Source organism: Falco cherrug, chromosome W (assembly GCF_023634085.1).
Source record: "Falco cherrug isolate bFalChe1 chromosome W, bFalChe1.pri, whole genome shotgun sequence".
Classification (NCBI taxonomy): Eukaryota; Metazoa; Chordata; class Aves; order Falconiformes; family Falconidae; genus Falco; species Falco cherrug.
This window is the reverse complement of record NC_073719.1, coordinates 3741426-3754428: the sequence shown is the minus strand read 5'-3', so window position 1 is coordinate 3754428 and position 13003 is coordinate 3741426. Positions and strand designations below refer to the sequence as shown.

Below are 13003 nucleotides of genomic sequence, written 5' to 3'. Positions count from 1 at the left end.
CTGCCTGCACATCTCCCCCTGGCTGTACCTCAGTGAGGAATCCACACTGTCCCTGCAGCACACACCGCTGGGGCGCCTGGGAGAGTGATACTTGGGAAGCACAAATGGAAGGGTTTATTCAGACAAAATACAGGTCAGGGAAATAAAAACTAGTAAATGCTAGAGGAAAGGAACCAAGTGAAGCAGAGGGAAGTTTGGTTGTTTGGTTTTTTTAAAGTAAAACTTGATCTTCTTTACTGGTAGACTGAATCTTATGCTTTAGGCAAGGAGAAGTGCAGAGGTTAGAAATGTGCGTGTAATGTACTGTTGCTGGTAAGGAAAGCACCACAGATGCAAAAGCAGTGCTGCCCAGCAGTGCCAACAGCTCTGCAAGTCCCCCCCATGTGCTATGCTTTGCCTGAGTTTCAACTAGTCTCTTCCTCTGCATGTTGTATTAGAGTACATAGATTTGCTGTTACCTTCCATGATGCTTCCCTGTAGCCTCTCTTTTTGCTTCATTTTAACTAGATATGAATGTTTAGGCAGACTTTGCAATAAAAGATATATTAACAATATACATCTGTTGCTTGCACTGTTAGGTGAGGGAATTTGGAATACCAGTTAATGTTTTAGTTCCTTTCTCTCCCTCAGCAGGTCCTAAGAGGCTTAGGCTATATAAAAACATTAACTTTTGATAACTGTCAAATTGTGACTGAAATGGCTGAAACCGAAGTTTGAAACAATCGATGGAGGAGAAAACTGGGGTGGATTAGGGAGATTGGGAGATTTAGGAAAGGAAAAGGTAGAAACCCAGACAAGAGCAGATGTATAAGGACCATGCTGCATTTCACTCCTAAGCAAGTGCCTAGCAGCAGCAGTGCATTCATGGACTACTCCAGGACAATTGGCTTGTGCTTTTGGAGCTGTATATAGCCCTTGGGCTCCTGTGGGGTGGCTCAGGGAGGGTGCTTGTCATGGTTTAACCCTGGCTGGTAATTAAATACCATGCAGCCACTCACTCGCTCCCTCCTCACCCAGAGGGATAGGGAGGAGAGTTGGAAAGGAATGTAAAACTCAAGGGTTCAGATAAGAACAATTTAATAATTGAAATAGAATAAAAATGAAAGAACAATAATAACAACAATGACAACAACAGTTATAATGGAAAGGGAAAGAATAACATCCCGAAGGAAAGGAAGAAAGGAACAGTTGGTACACAATACAACTGCTCACCACCTACCACCCAACCAATGCCCAGACAGTCCCCCAGAAAATGATCTGCCTGCTCCAGCCAACCACCCAGGTTTATATACCAGGCATGACATCCCATGGTATGGAATACCTCTTTGGCTAGTTTGGGTCAGCTGACCTGGCTGTGTCCCATTCCTTGTGCCCCTCCAGCCTTCTTGCTAACAAGGCCTGAGGAACTGAAAAGTATCACATCAAAACCAAAACATAGCACCATACTAGCTCCTAAGAAGATAATTAACTCCATCCCAGTTGAAACCAGGATAGTGCTGAAGTGCAGTCTCTGGGGGGGTGACTCAGAGGTAGCAGGTGGGACATGCTGGTGTTGGAGGAGTGGATTTGTCTAATGGTGCTACAGGAGGAGGCATGTACTGTGGTATGTGGATGTGAGAATGTACTCGTTCTACAGAGCTGCTGGGGAGCTGTATTGGTGCACAGGTGTGTGCACAGGTGAGCTTGGTGAGACTGAGGATGGCCTGGTAGAGACACCTGCAGGAGCTGCTGTGGGTGTGTGTGGGCTGCAGGCTACAAACAAGTTAAAATTGTGTGGTGTTCAGGGAGTTTATGGAAAGATTAAGTACAGTTGTAATGAAAATACTTTTTGCTGGGTGTATAAAGCTTTTTATTTCCATTTTTTTTTCCTTTGGGGAGATAACAAATTATTATTTAAGTTTCCTTTTTTACCGTATTGCTTGTGTTTTCCTCTCAAATGCAATGGAGTAAGGGGTTGCTTGTTTGTGCTATGGCTCATTAAGGGAGGGTGTTGGGGAGCAGTTGCATTGGATTAGTGTTCTTTAGAAACCCCAATTCTTGGTACTCTTAGGACAAAGTATAGATGTGAAATCAGTGTGAACATGCACTTTTATATCGGTGCATGGCTGCTCTTCTGATTGCTTCTTGCATGTGTAGGAAATATGATAAAGTATGATAGATTACATTTTAAAATACACTATATTTGAGAGGGAAAATTCTTATTCCTACTGAAATGTTATTGGTTTTATTGTAGTTTATGGGGGCTTGCTGGCTTTGGATCTTTCACTAGAGAAGTCAGAGCAAGGGCAACTCCAGCTTAACAGTCTGTGTTAGCAATTGGTTTTAAAATGATGGTTTGTATTAAACTGCAGGCAATTTAATTTTACTTGAATTACCAACTGGTTGAATGACCATAAGAAGTGGCTATCAGAATACAATTTTAGGGGGCTTCCCTCCTATGTTGTGACACTTAATGTTGTATCAGCCTAGAAGGGAGACAAGTCTTTGTGGAGTGCACCTCAGGAAACATTCCCACCTGTGGTAGACTCTCTTAAGTGGTGTAGTTTTTTTTATGGTATTTTATTTACTTACCATTTAGTTTTCTGTTCATTGAGGTTTTTAACTTATGCACTGACTGTCCTGTTAGAGCCTTTGCTAGTGGATCAAATCTGAGCTAGTTTATGGTATGTGGCCAGGAATGATCTTCTATTTTTTTTTTATTATTTTTTTTAACCCCTCTTCTTCTTGCCTCTATCTGCATTTCTCAGTGCAGGCATTAAAATAACTTCGTAACTTCTGGAAAATTTTCCCATCTGTTAATTGATCTTTTGTGTTTCCTTTTTAGGCCGAATTCACCAAGCTATGGTAACGTCCCTAAATGAAGATAATGAAAGTGTAACTGTTGAATGGATTGAGAATGGAGATACTAAAGGCAAAGAGGTAAACATAATTATTTTAGAACTTTTCTCTTTTAAAAAATATGTAGTTTACATGGATATTTGGATTTTGCACTGGAAACAAAGAGAAAATATAAATCTTAATTTACTTGATGATTCTTTGGTTACAGACTGTTTTGAATAGGAGATACTGGGCAAATGCTGGTATCTGTTGTATTAAATTTGACTTCCTGAGCTCTGTGTCATAGCTTTCAAATAGTGCTTTTCATCTTTTAATTTTGAACCAGATTACAAAGGTTGACCTTGTTACTCCTTTTTACAAGTAGAAAAATCAAGTTTTTGAGAGGGAGAATGACTTGCAGTTCAGACAAGAAACCAGTGGTAGCTGGATTAGAAATCTTTTTGTGTTTGTATTATTGAAGGATTGAACTGCTAGTTTGTTTGTTTATTTTAGGCAGCAACTTTTCAGCCTTGCTTTCCTTAAGGAATTGTGTCTGTGTGTGTGACCCAGTTATACTTTGCTATCCCCTCTTCCTGTAAATTTTGGAACACGTTAGCCAGTTTCAGCTGAGATTTGGAGAAGCAGCTCAGAAATAATTACACTTCACCAGTTTTGTCAAATAACAGGGGGGAAAAAAATTGTGAGAATGTCCTGGTGATCTCATCAGCTGACCTCATCCCTCTGGACACAGAACCTGTACGGTAGTGAGGCCTTTGAAAGGCCTAGCCAGAGGAAATGGCAGTTTATAGAGACCAAATCTATTTAAGATTTTTAGGAAACCAAGTTTCAATAGATCTGAAACCAGCTATTTTTAAGATCCTACCCCTCCCCCCCCCTTACATTTTACAGCATTTTGAATGAGGAACACTTACGGGGGGGGAAGCAGGATAAATTCAACATGGCTTCAACTGCACTTTTATTTTTTGAGTGGTTGTAATTCATCTGTTTCTTTTGCACTGTCTGGGAAATTTCAAATAATTGAGATCTCTTTCTTTTTATGTTACAGAATGTCTTTTATATTCTGCAGTAATTGTCAAATTACCACAGTAATACTAGCTACTTCTGTATGAATTTAATCACTTTAAAAAATTATGAATATCTATTGGTCATTTTTAATTAATCCCTTTTCTGAAGGGTGTGTTTGCACCTAATAAAAAGACCAAAGTTTATACTGTTTTTAGTGAACATAAAATAAGATCATTCAGGTTATAGAATTAACAAATTGTGGGGTAAAGCCACTAAATATATTTTTTTAGTTTAAAACATAACACAAGAAATGGAGAGGGTGAATATTTTTCTAAGACTCATAAATGCGTTATATATTCTTTTACACAGATTGACTTGGAGAGCATATTTTCACTTAACCCAGATCTTGCACCTGATGAAGATATTGAACCTAGTCCAGAGATGCCACCACTACCTATTCCAGCAGCCAAAGTAAACAAAACTGTGAAGGTTGGTAATACCTATGCAACATGCTCAAATTAAACTTATAGTACTCCTATACATGTTTGTATGTTTGAATTTTTAAATCTAACTTTTGTGTCTGTGTAGCTATTTGATAACTGTGTTCCTTTCTTTTTCCTATGGTGAATAGGGGTTTCTAAAAAATTTTCTGAGAACAGGTTTGGCAGAGAGGGAGTTGGGGATTAATATTTATATAACTAAATATATCTCAAGGAAAAAATATAGAAAAGGTTTTGCAGGTTGTTTTGAAACAGTACTCATAGTTCAAGCAGTCTTCACCCTAGGATCTTCAGGGAAGGATTTGGCAGCAATCACTTCTCTATTGCTGATGTTGTGTTATTTTTATTCACTGGAAAGAAGCACAGGTGGGGCTGCAGTTTGTTTTCAATAATAAGGTGATCAAATAATAGAGATTTCTTTCTTTATAGAGTCGACGAACTGTGGCACCTATTAAGAATGACACTCCTGCCAGAGATAACAGAGGTAAATATTATCTCTTTCCATTTCAAGGAAGTAAAAAATATGGGAACGTTTTAATCTCATGCTCATCTAACATTCCTTAATAGTTCTTCATTTCTAATTTGGTATGTATGCATGTGACATGTAAAAGACATGGTACATCATTCCTGGATTACTCCTATGTATATTTAGGAATGCATACTGTATGAATAGTATTTATATTTAAATTTAAGCAATGTAGCATTAGGAAAATTAAGCTGAAAGAACTGAAGATGCAAAAATTCAAAGTTAATTAATTATACTACATTATATGTGGACTTTTCCAAGTTAAAGCATCCTCAGTTTGCTTCAGCTTGAGTGTTTCAATATATGTTAAGTAGTGCACTTAAAATTCTTATGCCTTCAATTTTTTAGTTTTGTTTTCTAACAGTCTGTGTGTAAACATTAATTCAAAGAGTACTTAAACCCTACAGGTTATTTCTTGCTCTATGGTTAATAGTGAAAAATCTACAAAAATGCTGAAGTATCACAGGAGGACAAGTGAAAAGTGTGTATTGGATGAATACAGATGTAATACATCTAATAACATGAGAAAAAATAGTTATTGCTTATTGTTTTCATTTTCTCTCCTGCATTAAAGTTAACTTGTACTGATGATGTTGATGATTCTTCTTCCAAACATTAATCTACTGTAATTAATTCAGACTAGATTCCATTCTGTCTGTTTAAACCTGAAACACAAGTGGGTTTGCATATCTTTACAAATGTTTAGATTCTTCTGATGGACAATTGGGATCACTTCCTCTTCTGCCATTTGCCTCTGGGGATGTTAAATCAGAAATCTCATGAGAGGATAATTTTTTTTCAAACTAATATGGTTTAAATTTGAGACATCTTATTGATGGGCTCTCCTCACATCTATACATGTTGTCATTTGTAGTAAATGGTCTGTTTGGTATGAAATAACCCTGTAGCTTGTATTTTAATAGGTCCTGTGCATCTTACTCTTTACAGTCAGCCTAAGTATTTGTTCTTTGTTGGCCTTGTAATTAAAGTTTTCTCAGCACACTGTCTTGTTTCGTGTAGTTAATTCATGCTGTAAACTAGATCTCCTATCATATTTGGAATGATCTGGGGATTTGTCTTGTTTATCCCATTTGATACCTGTTTCCATAGTTGTCTCCGTGTTGCACAGCGTGCTGGCTTTCATTTGGAATGTCATCTCTAGGCTACCAAATAAAGTTGTTACCTTCACTTTCATACTCCTCTGGCAGACCTTATTAGGAACATGCATAGGAAACTGGCCAGCTGAAGCAGAGCTGCTTGAAGCAACTCTTTAAAAAACAACTTAAAACATTCAGCTCTACCAAAGAGGCTTGCATGCATGCCACTCCCACTGCATTTACTGGGAACAGACATCAATCTGCATCTTGAGAAGTTGGCATCCTTATCACATATCGAATGAATAAGTTTAGGTAGACATACTGATTGTATCTGTATCCCTTTCAGCATAGTGACAAAAAGGTTTGTTTCTTCCACTCATAGGTTGAGTTGCACTTTGCTGCCTTTTATTTGTATCCCTCTACTTGTCCACAGGTTGTTACAGAATGGTCCCACCCCATTGAATCTACATCTAGAGAATATGAAACAATGGGTCCATTTTTTTCTTACTGGGTTTTTGGGTATAATTACAATATAAATAAAATTTCAACACTTTAAACTTCAAAACTGCATATCTCCAAGTACATACTTCATTCTATGCACATCAATTCTACTAATTCTGTAGTAGAGTATTTAAAAATATGCATGTGCAGCATTGGTACTTAATAATTATGTTTTGTTGTTGTATAACACTAGGATAAAAAAGCTGCATACCTAATGTCTTCATTAATAGACTTTCTATATGTATGGCTCCCCCTTTCCCCAATAAATTGTTGTATCTTGAAAGGGGCCTCATTTTATCTTGCCATAATAAAGTATTTCAGAATCGGAATTGTTACTCTTCTATATCTAGATGAACTTTGATTTTTTTTTTTTTTTTTTTTTTTTTTTTTGCAGTGGTTGGTTCTGCACGCATGCGTCTTACTCAGCTTCCTGAACAGTCTTCCTCCTCACAACAGAATGGTAGTGTTTCAGATATATCTCCGGTTCAAGCTGCAAAAAAGGAATTTGGACCTCCTTGTATGTAAACTGTGTATCAAGGATTCATTCATTCTGGGCATTACATGTACATTCTTTTGGATTATATTGTTGTCCATAAATGAGAAATGGTCTATATATGCAGTTGCCTGTAGGCTTCCTCATGAACTTTTTCAGAGTGCTGTGGCTAAACAGATGTTCACTTTTATCATAGTTATTCTAATATTTGGAATTTGGTTTTCCTCTAACTTTTTTTTAACCATGGTGGTGTGTGTGTTTTATGTTTTTGTTTTTTTTTTTTAATTTGACTGGGCTTTCTTTTAATTCAGACCAAGAGATCACATGTATCCAAATATCATCACATGTCCAAATATATTTTGGGGGTCATTGTCCTTATATTTTCAGTTGTGCAATTATTGTCCCATTTCCATGATTTTTTCTAATTTATTTATTCTATAATTTTTTTAAATTACTGTAATTATTCTGTACTAATACTGATTTGCTTTAAAAGACAGTTGATATAAATAAATGCATTCTAATTATTCATAAATTAGTAGAAATGTTATAGTGTAAATACTAAATTCATGCAACAATATTTTTAAATTACATCGTTTTCTTTAAGCACGTAGAAAATCTAACTGTGTAAAAGAGGTTGAAAAATTGCAAGAGAAACGTGAAAAGAGAAGGTTACAGCAGCAGGAACTTAGAGAAAAAAGAGCTCAGGTTAGTATTTTTAGCTCGGATGGAAAACATGTCAGGAAGATAAGATGTTTGCAAAATTATTGTGCTTTTTTTAAGTCTCCCATATTTTTAATGAACTTTAATCTTGAAATTAAATGTTTTCATCCTGTATATAATTTTGATAAATATTTTGGCGCGTGGTTGCATTGCTCTGATAACAATTTCTTTAGACAGTTTTTCCCCTTTTTCTTCCTACAGAAATAATTGCTTATCTTTCTGTATGTTATTTAAAAATCAAGTACTGACGATGGCTATTTCTTAAGGAAAATATATTGATGAAAATAATCAAATCTTTGGCTTTAAGATAGGGCTGTTATTCTGCAGGAAGTATTGCAACATTATGATAAATTGTTCTTTATTATCTTTGATGTTTCATAGGAGATCTTTCTGAGGCCCATGTTTGAACAGTGATACTTTTTTCTCCCTTTACACCTATCTATGCATTTCTAATTTAGTTTTGCATCATGCAAACAGCTTGGCAGCAAGTTGTTAGATGCTTGTGTGAAAGAAATGAAGTTAATCATTTGAGAAAATCTTTTAATATTAAATGACTTTCTGTCACAGTAGTGTAAAAGCTTTTACACTACTAGTAACGTAATCTTGTTGGCAGGCCTATGTGTATGTGTTAGTCTATCGAAAGAGATACTACCAATTTGCTGTTGACATGAGAAGTACCACCACCAAATAAATAATGCAGACAATTTACTTAATGGTTTAATGATGCTTCTAAGTTGACCTAAAATCACTTATATTGAATTCATGTTCTCTAATTTCCATACACTTAAACAAATGCAAAATACTACTGTGGCTTTGTGTGAGGAGCAAATATATTTTGTTTTATATATTTATATTTATATATATATTTTATATATATATATTTATATATTAAAATTCTTTGATGTGGTACTATACCTAAAATTTTCTTTTTATCACTTCTGTGATGACTCCCTTTGCATCTGAGTCAAACTTCTGTATGAGAAAGCTCTGTTTTTCTTGGTGACTTGTATGTATCTATGCTTCATGTTTCTTTGTGTATTCTGTTGCTGTAAAACGCAGCAATAATTAGCCAAACACTGGCTTCTGGTGGGCAAGACCTTTAATATTCTACAAACTCTGTATAGGCAAATACCTCTTCCATAATAAGCAATACCCCTTTCAGAATGTTAGAAGAAAATGTTTTAGCAGGAATACACTTTGTATGGACTTACTGTAAGTAGATTTTAGTTCACTGTAGTTAGGGTGAAAAACTTAAAGGTACGGTCAACTTCTGATTGCCGTGGCACAGTTTTGTCTGAGGTGTGGATCAGCTGTGTCATGGGTGTAGAGACACGAGCTGGCTCCATTTCAGCTTAACCCCAATGCAGTGCTTTCTGAAAGTGCCTATGCTATTTCCACAGCTAGATATGATCCAGGAGTTTTAGCTCATTTGTGGGAAGCCATGCAAAGCTTAATAAGGTCTGAGTACCAGAGCTGGCTATGCATGGCATCAGCAGCATGTCCTGAAATGGGGTAAAAACTGACAGTCACAGGGAGAAGTGACAAGAAGGACATTTGAGCAATTCTGCAGAGAACCAGCTCAGCTGACAGTAGGCTCAGTAGCTCAGGCTTTGTGAGGTTAGAGGGTCTCCATGCATGGTCTCTTACATGTCTGTTTGCTCTGATACTGATGGTTCCAGGTTTAGGGACAGGAGGTCTTGTGAGCCTAGATGTAGCCTATTGTGTATCATTGGGATTGCTTCTGCTTTTTTGGGGGTGAGATGGGGTGGTCTAGGATTGTTAGAAGAGTTTCCAATGCATCCAAGTAACTGTAGAAGTTAACTCAGAACCAGCAAGTAGGATCAGTCTCCTTTAACCAACTCTGATCCAGCACAGTTGTGTTTAGAGCAGCTGGGGCACCTGCACTGTCCTCTGCAGTGTGTTTTGTACCTGTATAATAGAGTGTATCCATTTGTCTGTTGGACTGCCTTATTTCAGATTAAGAAGTGTTGACTATATGTGCCATGTGTTGTGCAATTGTTCTGCTGTGTTTCTTTAATGTGAAAATTCTGGCAAAAGGCAGGATTCATTACTTTCTTGAGTAGATTTTTAATGAGTCATCACTTAGAAATATATATAAAATAGAAAATACTTTTTACTATATACTTCTATTATACCAACCAAAAATATGTAATAGAAAGCATGTAATTGTTTTGTTTTATGATCAGTAAGTTAGCTACACCAGAATGGAAAAAAAACTTGCAGTTGAAATATTTATGGTGTTTTGTAGAAAAATTAACATTTCAGTTAGTGTTGGTTTTTTAACAAGTAAATTTAGAAGATATTGAAATTAGTTCATTTCAGGAAAAAAAAGTATATTAGAAATTCTGTTGCTTACTTCCCTAGGAGGTTGATGCTACAAACCCAAATTATGAAATTATGTGTATGATAAGAGATTTCAGGGGAAGTTTGGATTATAGACCACTGACAACTACAGATCCTGTAAGTACCCCAGTGATGTGGAAATTTTTTATCATTCTGAGTTTTACTGTGTTTCCAATTTTTTCAATCTATGAATATCCTTCTGCCTGTAAACATAAAAAATGAATAACTTTAAATTTATTAGTATTCTTTATAACGGGGGGTTCAATCATTTTTTATGTCACTTAAATATATTTTGACAATAATACCAACATGTACTAATTAGCCTCCATATTGTAGATTTTCCTGGGGTGCTAAGGGATGTGCACACAAAACCATTAAGCTATTCTGAAAATCCCTGTTGAGTATAAAAATTAATATTTGATCTTTGAAGGTGATGAGGGCCTTTGATTTGCAGAGAAGTCAGAGGAGCAGAATCCTTAAATTATGAAGATTATCAGATCTCTGTGGAAATCATAGAATGGTTTGGGTTGGAAGGGACCTTAAATATCATCTAGTTCCAAACCCCCTGCTATGGGCAGGGACACCTTCCATTAGAACAGGTTGCTTAAAGCTCCATCCAACCTGACCTTGAACACTTCTCCAGGAAACCTGTTCCAGTGTCTCACCACCCTCACAGTAAAGTTCTTCCTAATACCTAATCTAAATCTACCGTCTTTCAGCTTAAAGCCATCCCTCTCATCCTATCACCACATACCCTGGAGCCTTCTCTTCTCCAGGCTGAAAAACTCTCTCAGCCTGTCTTCATAGGAGAGGTGCTCCAGCTCTGTGATCGTCTTTGTGGCCCTCCTCTGGACTTGCTTGAGCAGGTCCATGTCCTTCTTATGTTGGGGACCCCAGAGCTGAACGCAGTACTGCAGGTGGGCTCTCACGAGAGCCAAGTAGAGGGGCAGAATCACCTCCCTTGACCTGCTGGCTACACATCTTTTGATGCAGCCCAGGATGCAATTGGCTTTCTGGGCTGCAAGTGCGCATTGCCGGGCCATTTTGAGCTTCTCTACCAACACTCCCAAGTCCTTCTCCCCAGGGCTGCTCTCAATCCATTCTCCGCCCAGCCTGTATTTGTGCTTGGGATTGCTCTGATCCACGTGCAGGACCACAATTGCACTTGGCCTTGTTGAACTTCATGAGGTTTGCATGGGCCCACCTCTCAAGCCTGTCAAGGTCCCTCTGGGTGGCATTCCTTTCCTCCAGTGTTTTGTAGAAGGCCACCAAATTTGTCAGGCATGATTTCCCCTTCGTGAAGCCATGTTGGCTGTCACCAATCACCTCCTTATTTTCCATGTGCCTTAGCATAGTTTCCAGGAGGATCTTCTCCATGATGCTGCCAGGCACAGAGGTGAGACTGACCGGCCTATAGTTCCCCGGGTCTTCCTTTTTTCCCTTTTTACAAATGGGGGTTATGTTTCCCCTTTTCCAGTCAGTGGGAGCTTCACTGGACTGCCACGACTGCTCAAATATGATGGATAGTGGCTCAGCCACTTCATCCACCAGTTCCCTCGGGACCCGCGAACATACCTCATCAGGTCCCATGGACCTGTGCACCTTCAGGTTCCTTAGATGGTTTCAAACCTGGTCTTCTCCTACAGTGGGCAGTACTTCATTCTCCCAGTCCCTGCCTTTGGATTGTGTGAGTTGGGCAGCGTGGCTATAGTACTTGCCAGTGAAGACCAAGGCAAAAAAAGTCATTGAGTAACTCAGCCTTCTCCATGTTGGTTTTAGCCATGTCTCCTGTTGTTCATTGGAGGGTACAAGTTCTTTCATCTTCCTTTGTTGTCCAATGTGCCTGAAGAAACCCTTTTTGCTATTTTTCACATCCCTAGCTCAGCTCCAGCTGTGCTTTGGCTTTCCTGATCCCCTCTGTGGACTCCTGGGCCATATCCCTATAATGTCCCCAGGATTTGTATCCCTGCCTCCATTGCCGATGGATTTTGTTATTTTGTTTTAGTTTGGCTAAGAGATCTTGACTTAGCCAAGCTGGCCTCCTGCCTATCTTTTTGCACATTGGGATTGAGAACTCCTGCGCCCTAAGAAAATATTTTCTAGCTCTCATTTACTCCTTTACCTTTGAGGGCAGTTTCCCAAGGGATTCCATGCACCAGTACAGCCAAAAGTTTACTGTTCTGAGTGTTACCAAGATCTCGGAATGAAGAACTTATCAACACCAATGTGATGTAGATAAGCAGACACTTCTTTATTGATGGCCAGGTGCGTGAGTGAGTCTTCTCACGATCAACACACACCAAGTTTCAAAATCAGACACCATATATAAACTTATTCATGCATATTCATTAAGTATTCATGCATAATCATAATATTTCCCGTAAATCATTAACATATTCTCCTCCTATATCCGATTCTGCACAGTAGAGCTTAGAAAGGTCCAGAAATGGGTCTGGGGTACGATTTGGGTAGGTGGTATATGAGTCGGTGGTCGCGATCTCCCCCTGCCGGAATTACCTTTTACTAAAGTTCACGGTTTCTTGGCAGGTAACTACAAGTTGTTCCAGTCTACTCTCCCCAGTTCCCATTAATTCTATATTCTGACATTTCAATACACTTTCTACATACAGAAGTCTAGTCAAATACAACGAAATCTGTAAAATCCCAAATTTTTTACCTAAGTTTTAAACAATGATTCTAGCCCATTCTTCTGGCCTTGCTACAGGGCTGTACAAAGGATTTTCTAGCAGCTTTTGCTGTGCAACTACAAGTTTCATTAAAATATATTTCTTATTCCAAATGATTTTTTTAAAATCAAATAAAGTCAATTAATTCTAATTTATTAGCAGATCTGTAACATGAGGTTTAGGATCTTGACTCTACTTTTTACCTGTCCTGTACCTCTGAAGATTGAGAATTCTACCAGTGCATGATCAAAGAGATTGTGACAATTTCTGAC

General features: G+C 37.9%; 1 protein-coding gene across 5 annotated transcripts in view; it reads left to right on the top strand.

Annotated features, from left to right (window-relative positions):
* Positions 1 to 13003, top strand: part of LOC129734523 (kinesin-like protein KIF2A) — an 88053-nt gene that overhangs the window by 32266 nt on the left and 42784 nt on the right. For all 5 annotated transcript variants that reach the window (XR_008730092.1, XM_055698105.1, XM_055698102.1 and 2 more), the window contains 6 exons: positions 2825 to 2919; positions 4213 to 4332; positions 4773 to 4827; positions 6862 to 6984; positions 7565 to 7665; positions 10066 to 10161. Coding sequence is in view for 4 of the 5 variants with exons in the window: in XM_055698105.1 (XP_055554080.1) it covers positions 2825 to 2919; positions 4213 to 4332; positions 4773 to 4827; positions 6862 to 6984; positions 7565 to 7665; positions 10066 to 10161 (590 nt within the window). In the remaining variant the exon portion in view is untranslated. The remainder of the gene's footprint in view (positions 1 to 2824; positions 2920 to 4212; positions 4333 to 4772; positions 4828 to 6861; positions 6985 to 7564; positions 7666 to 10065; positions 10162 to 13003) is intronic.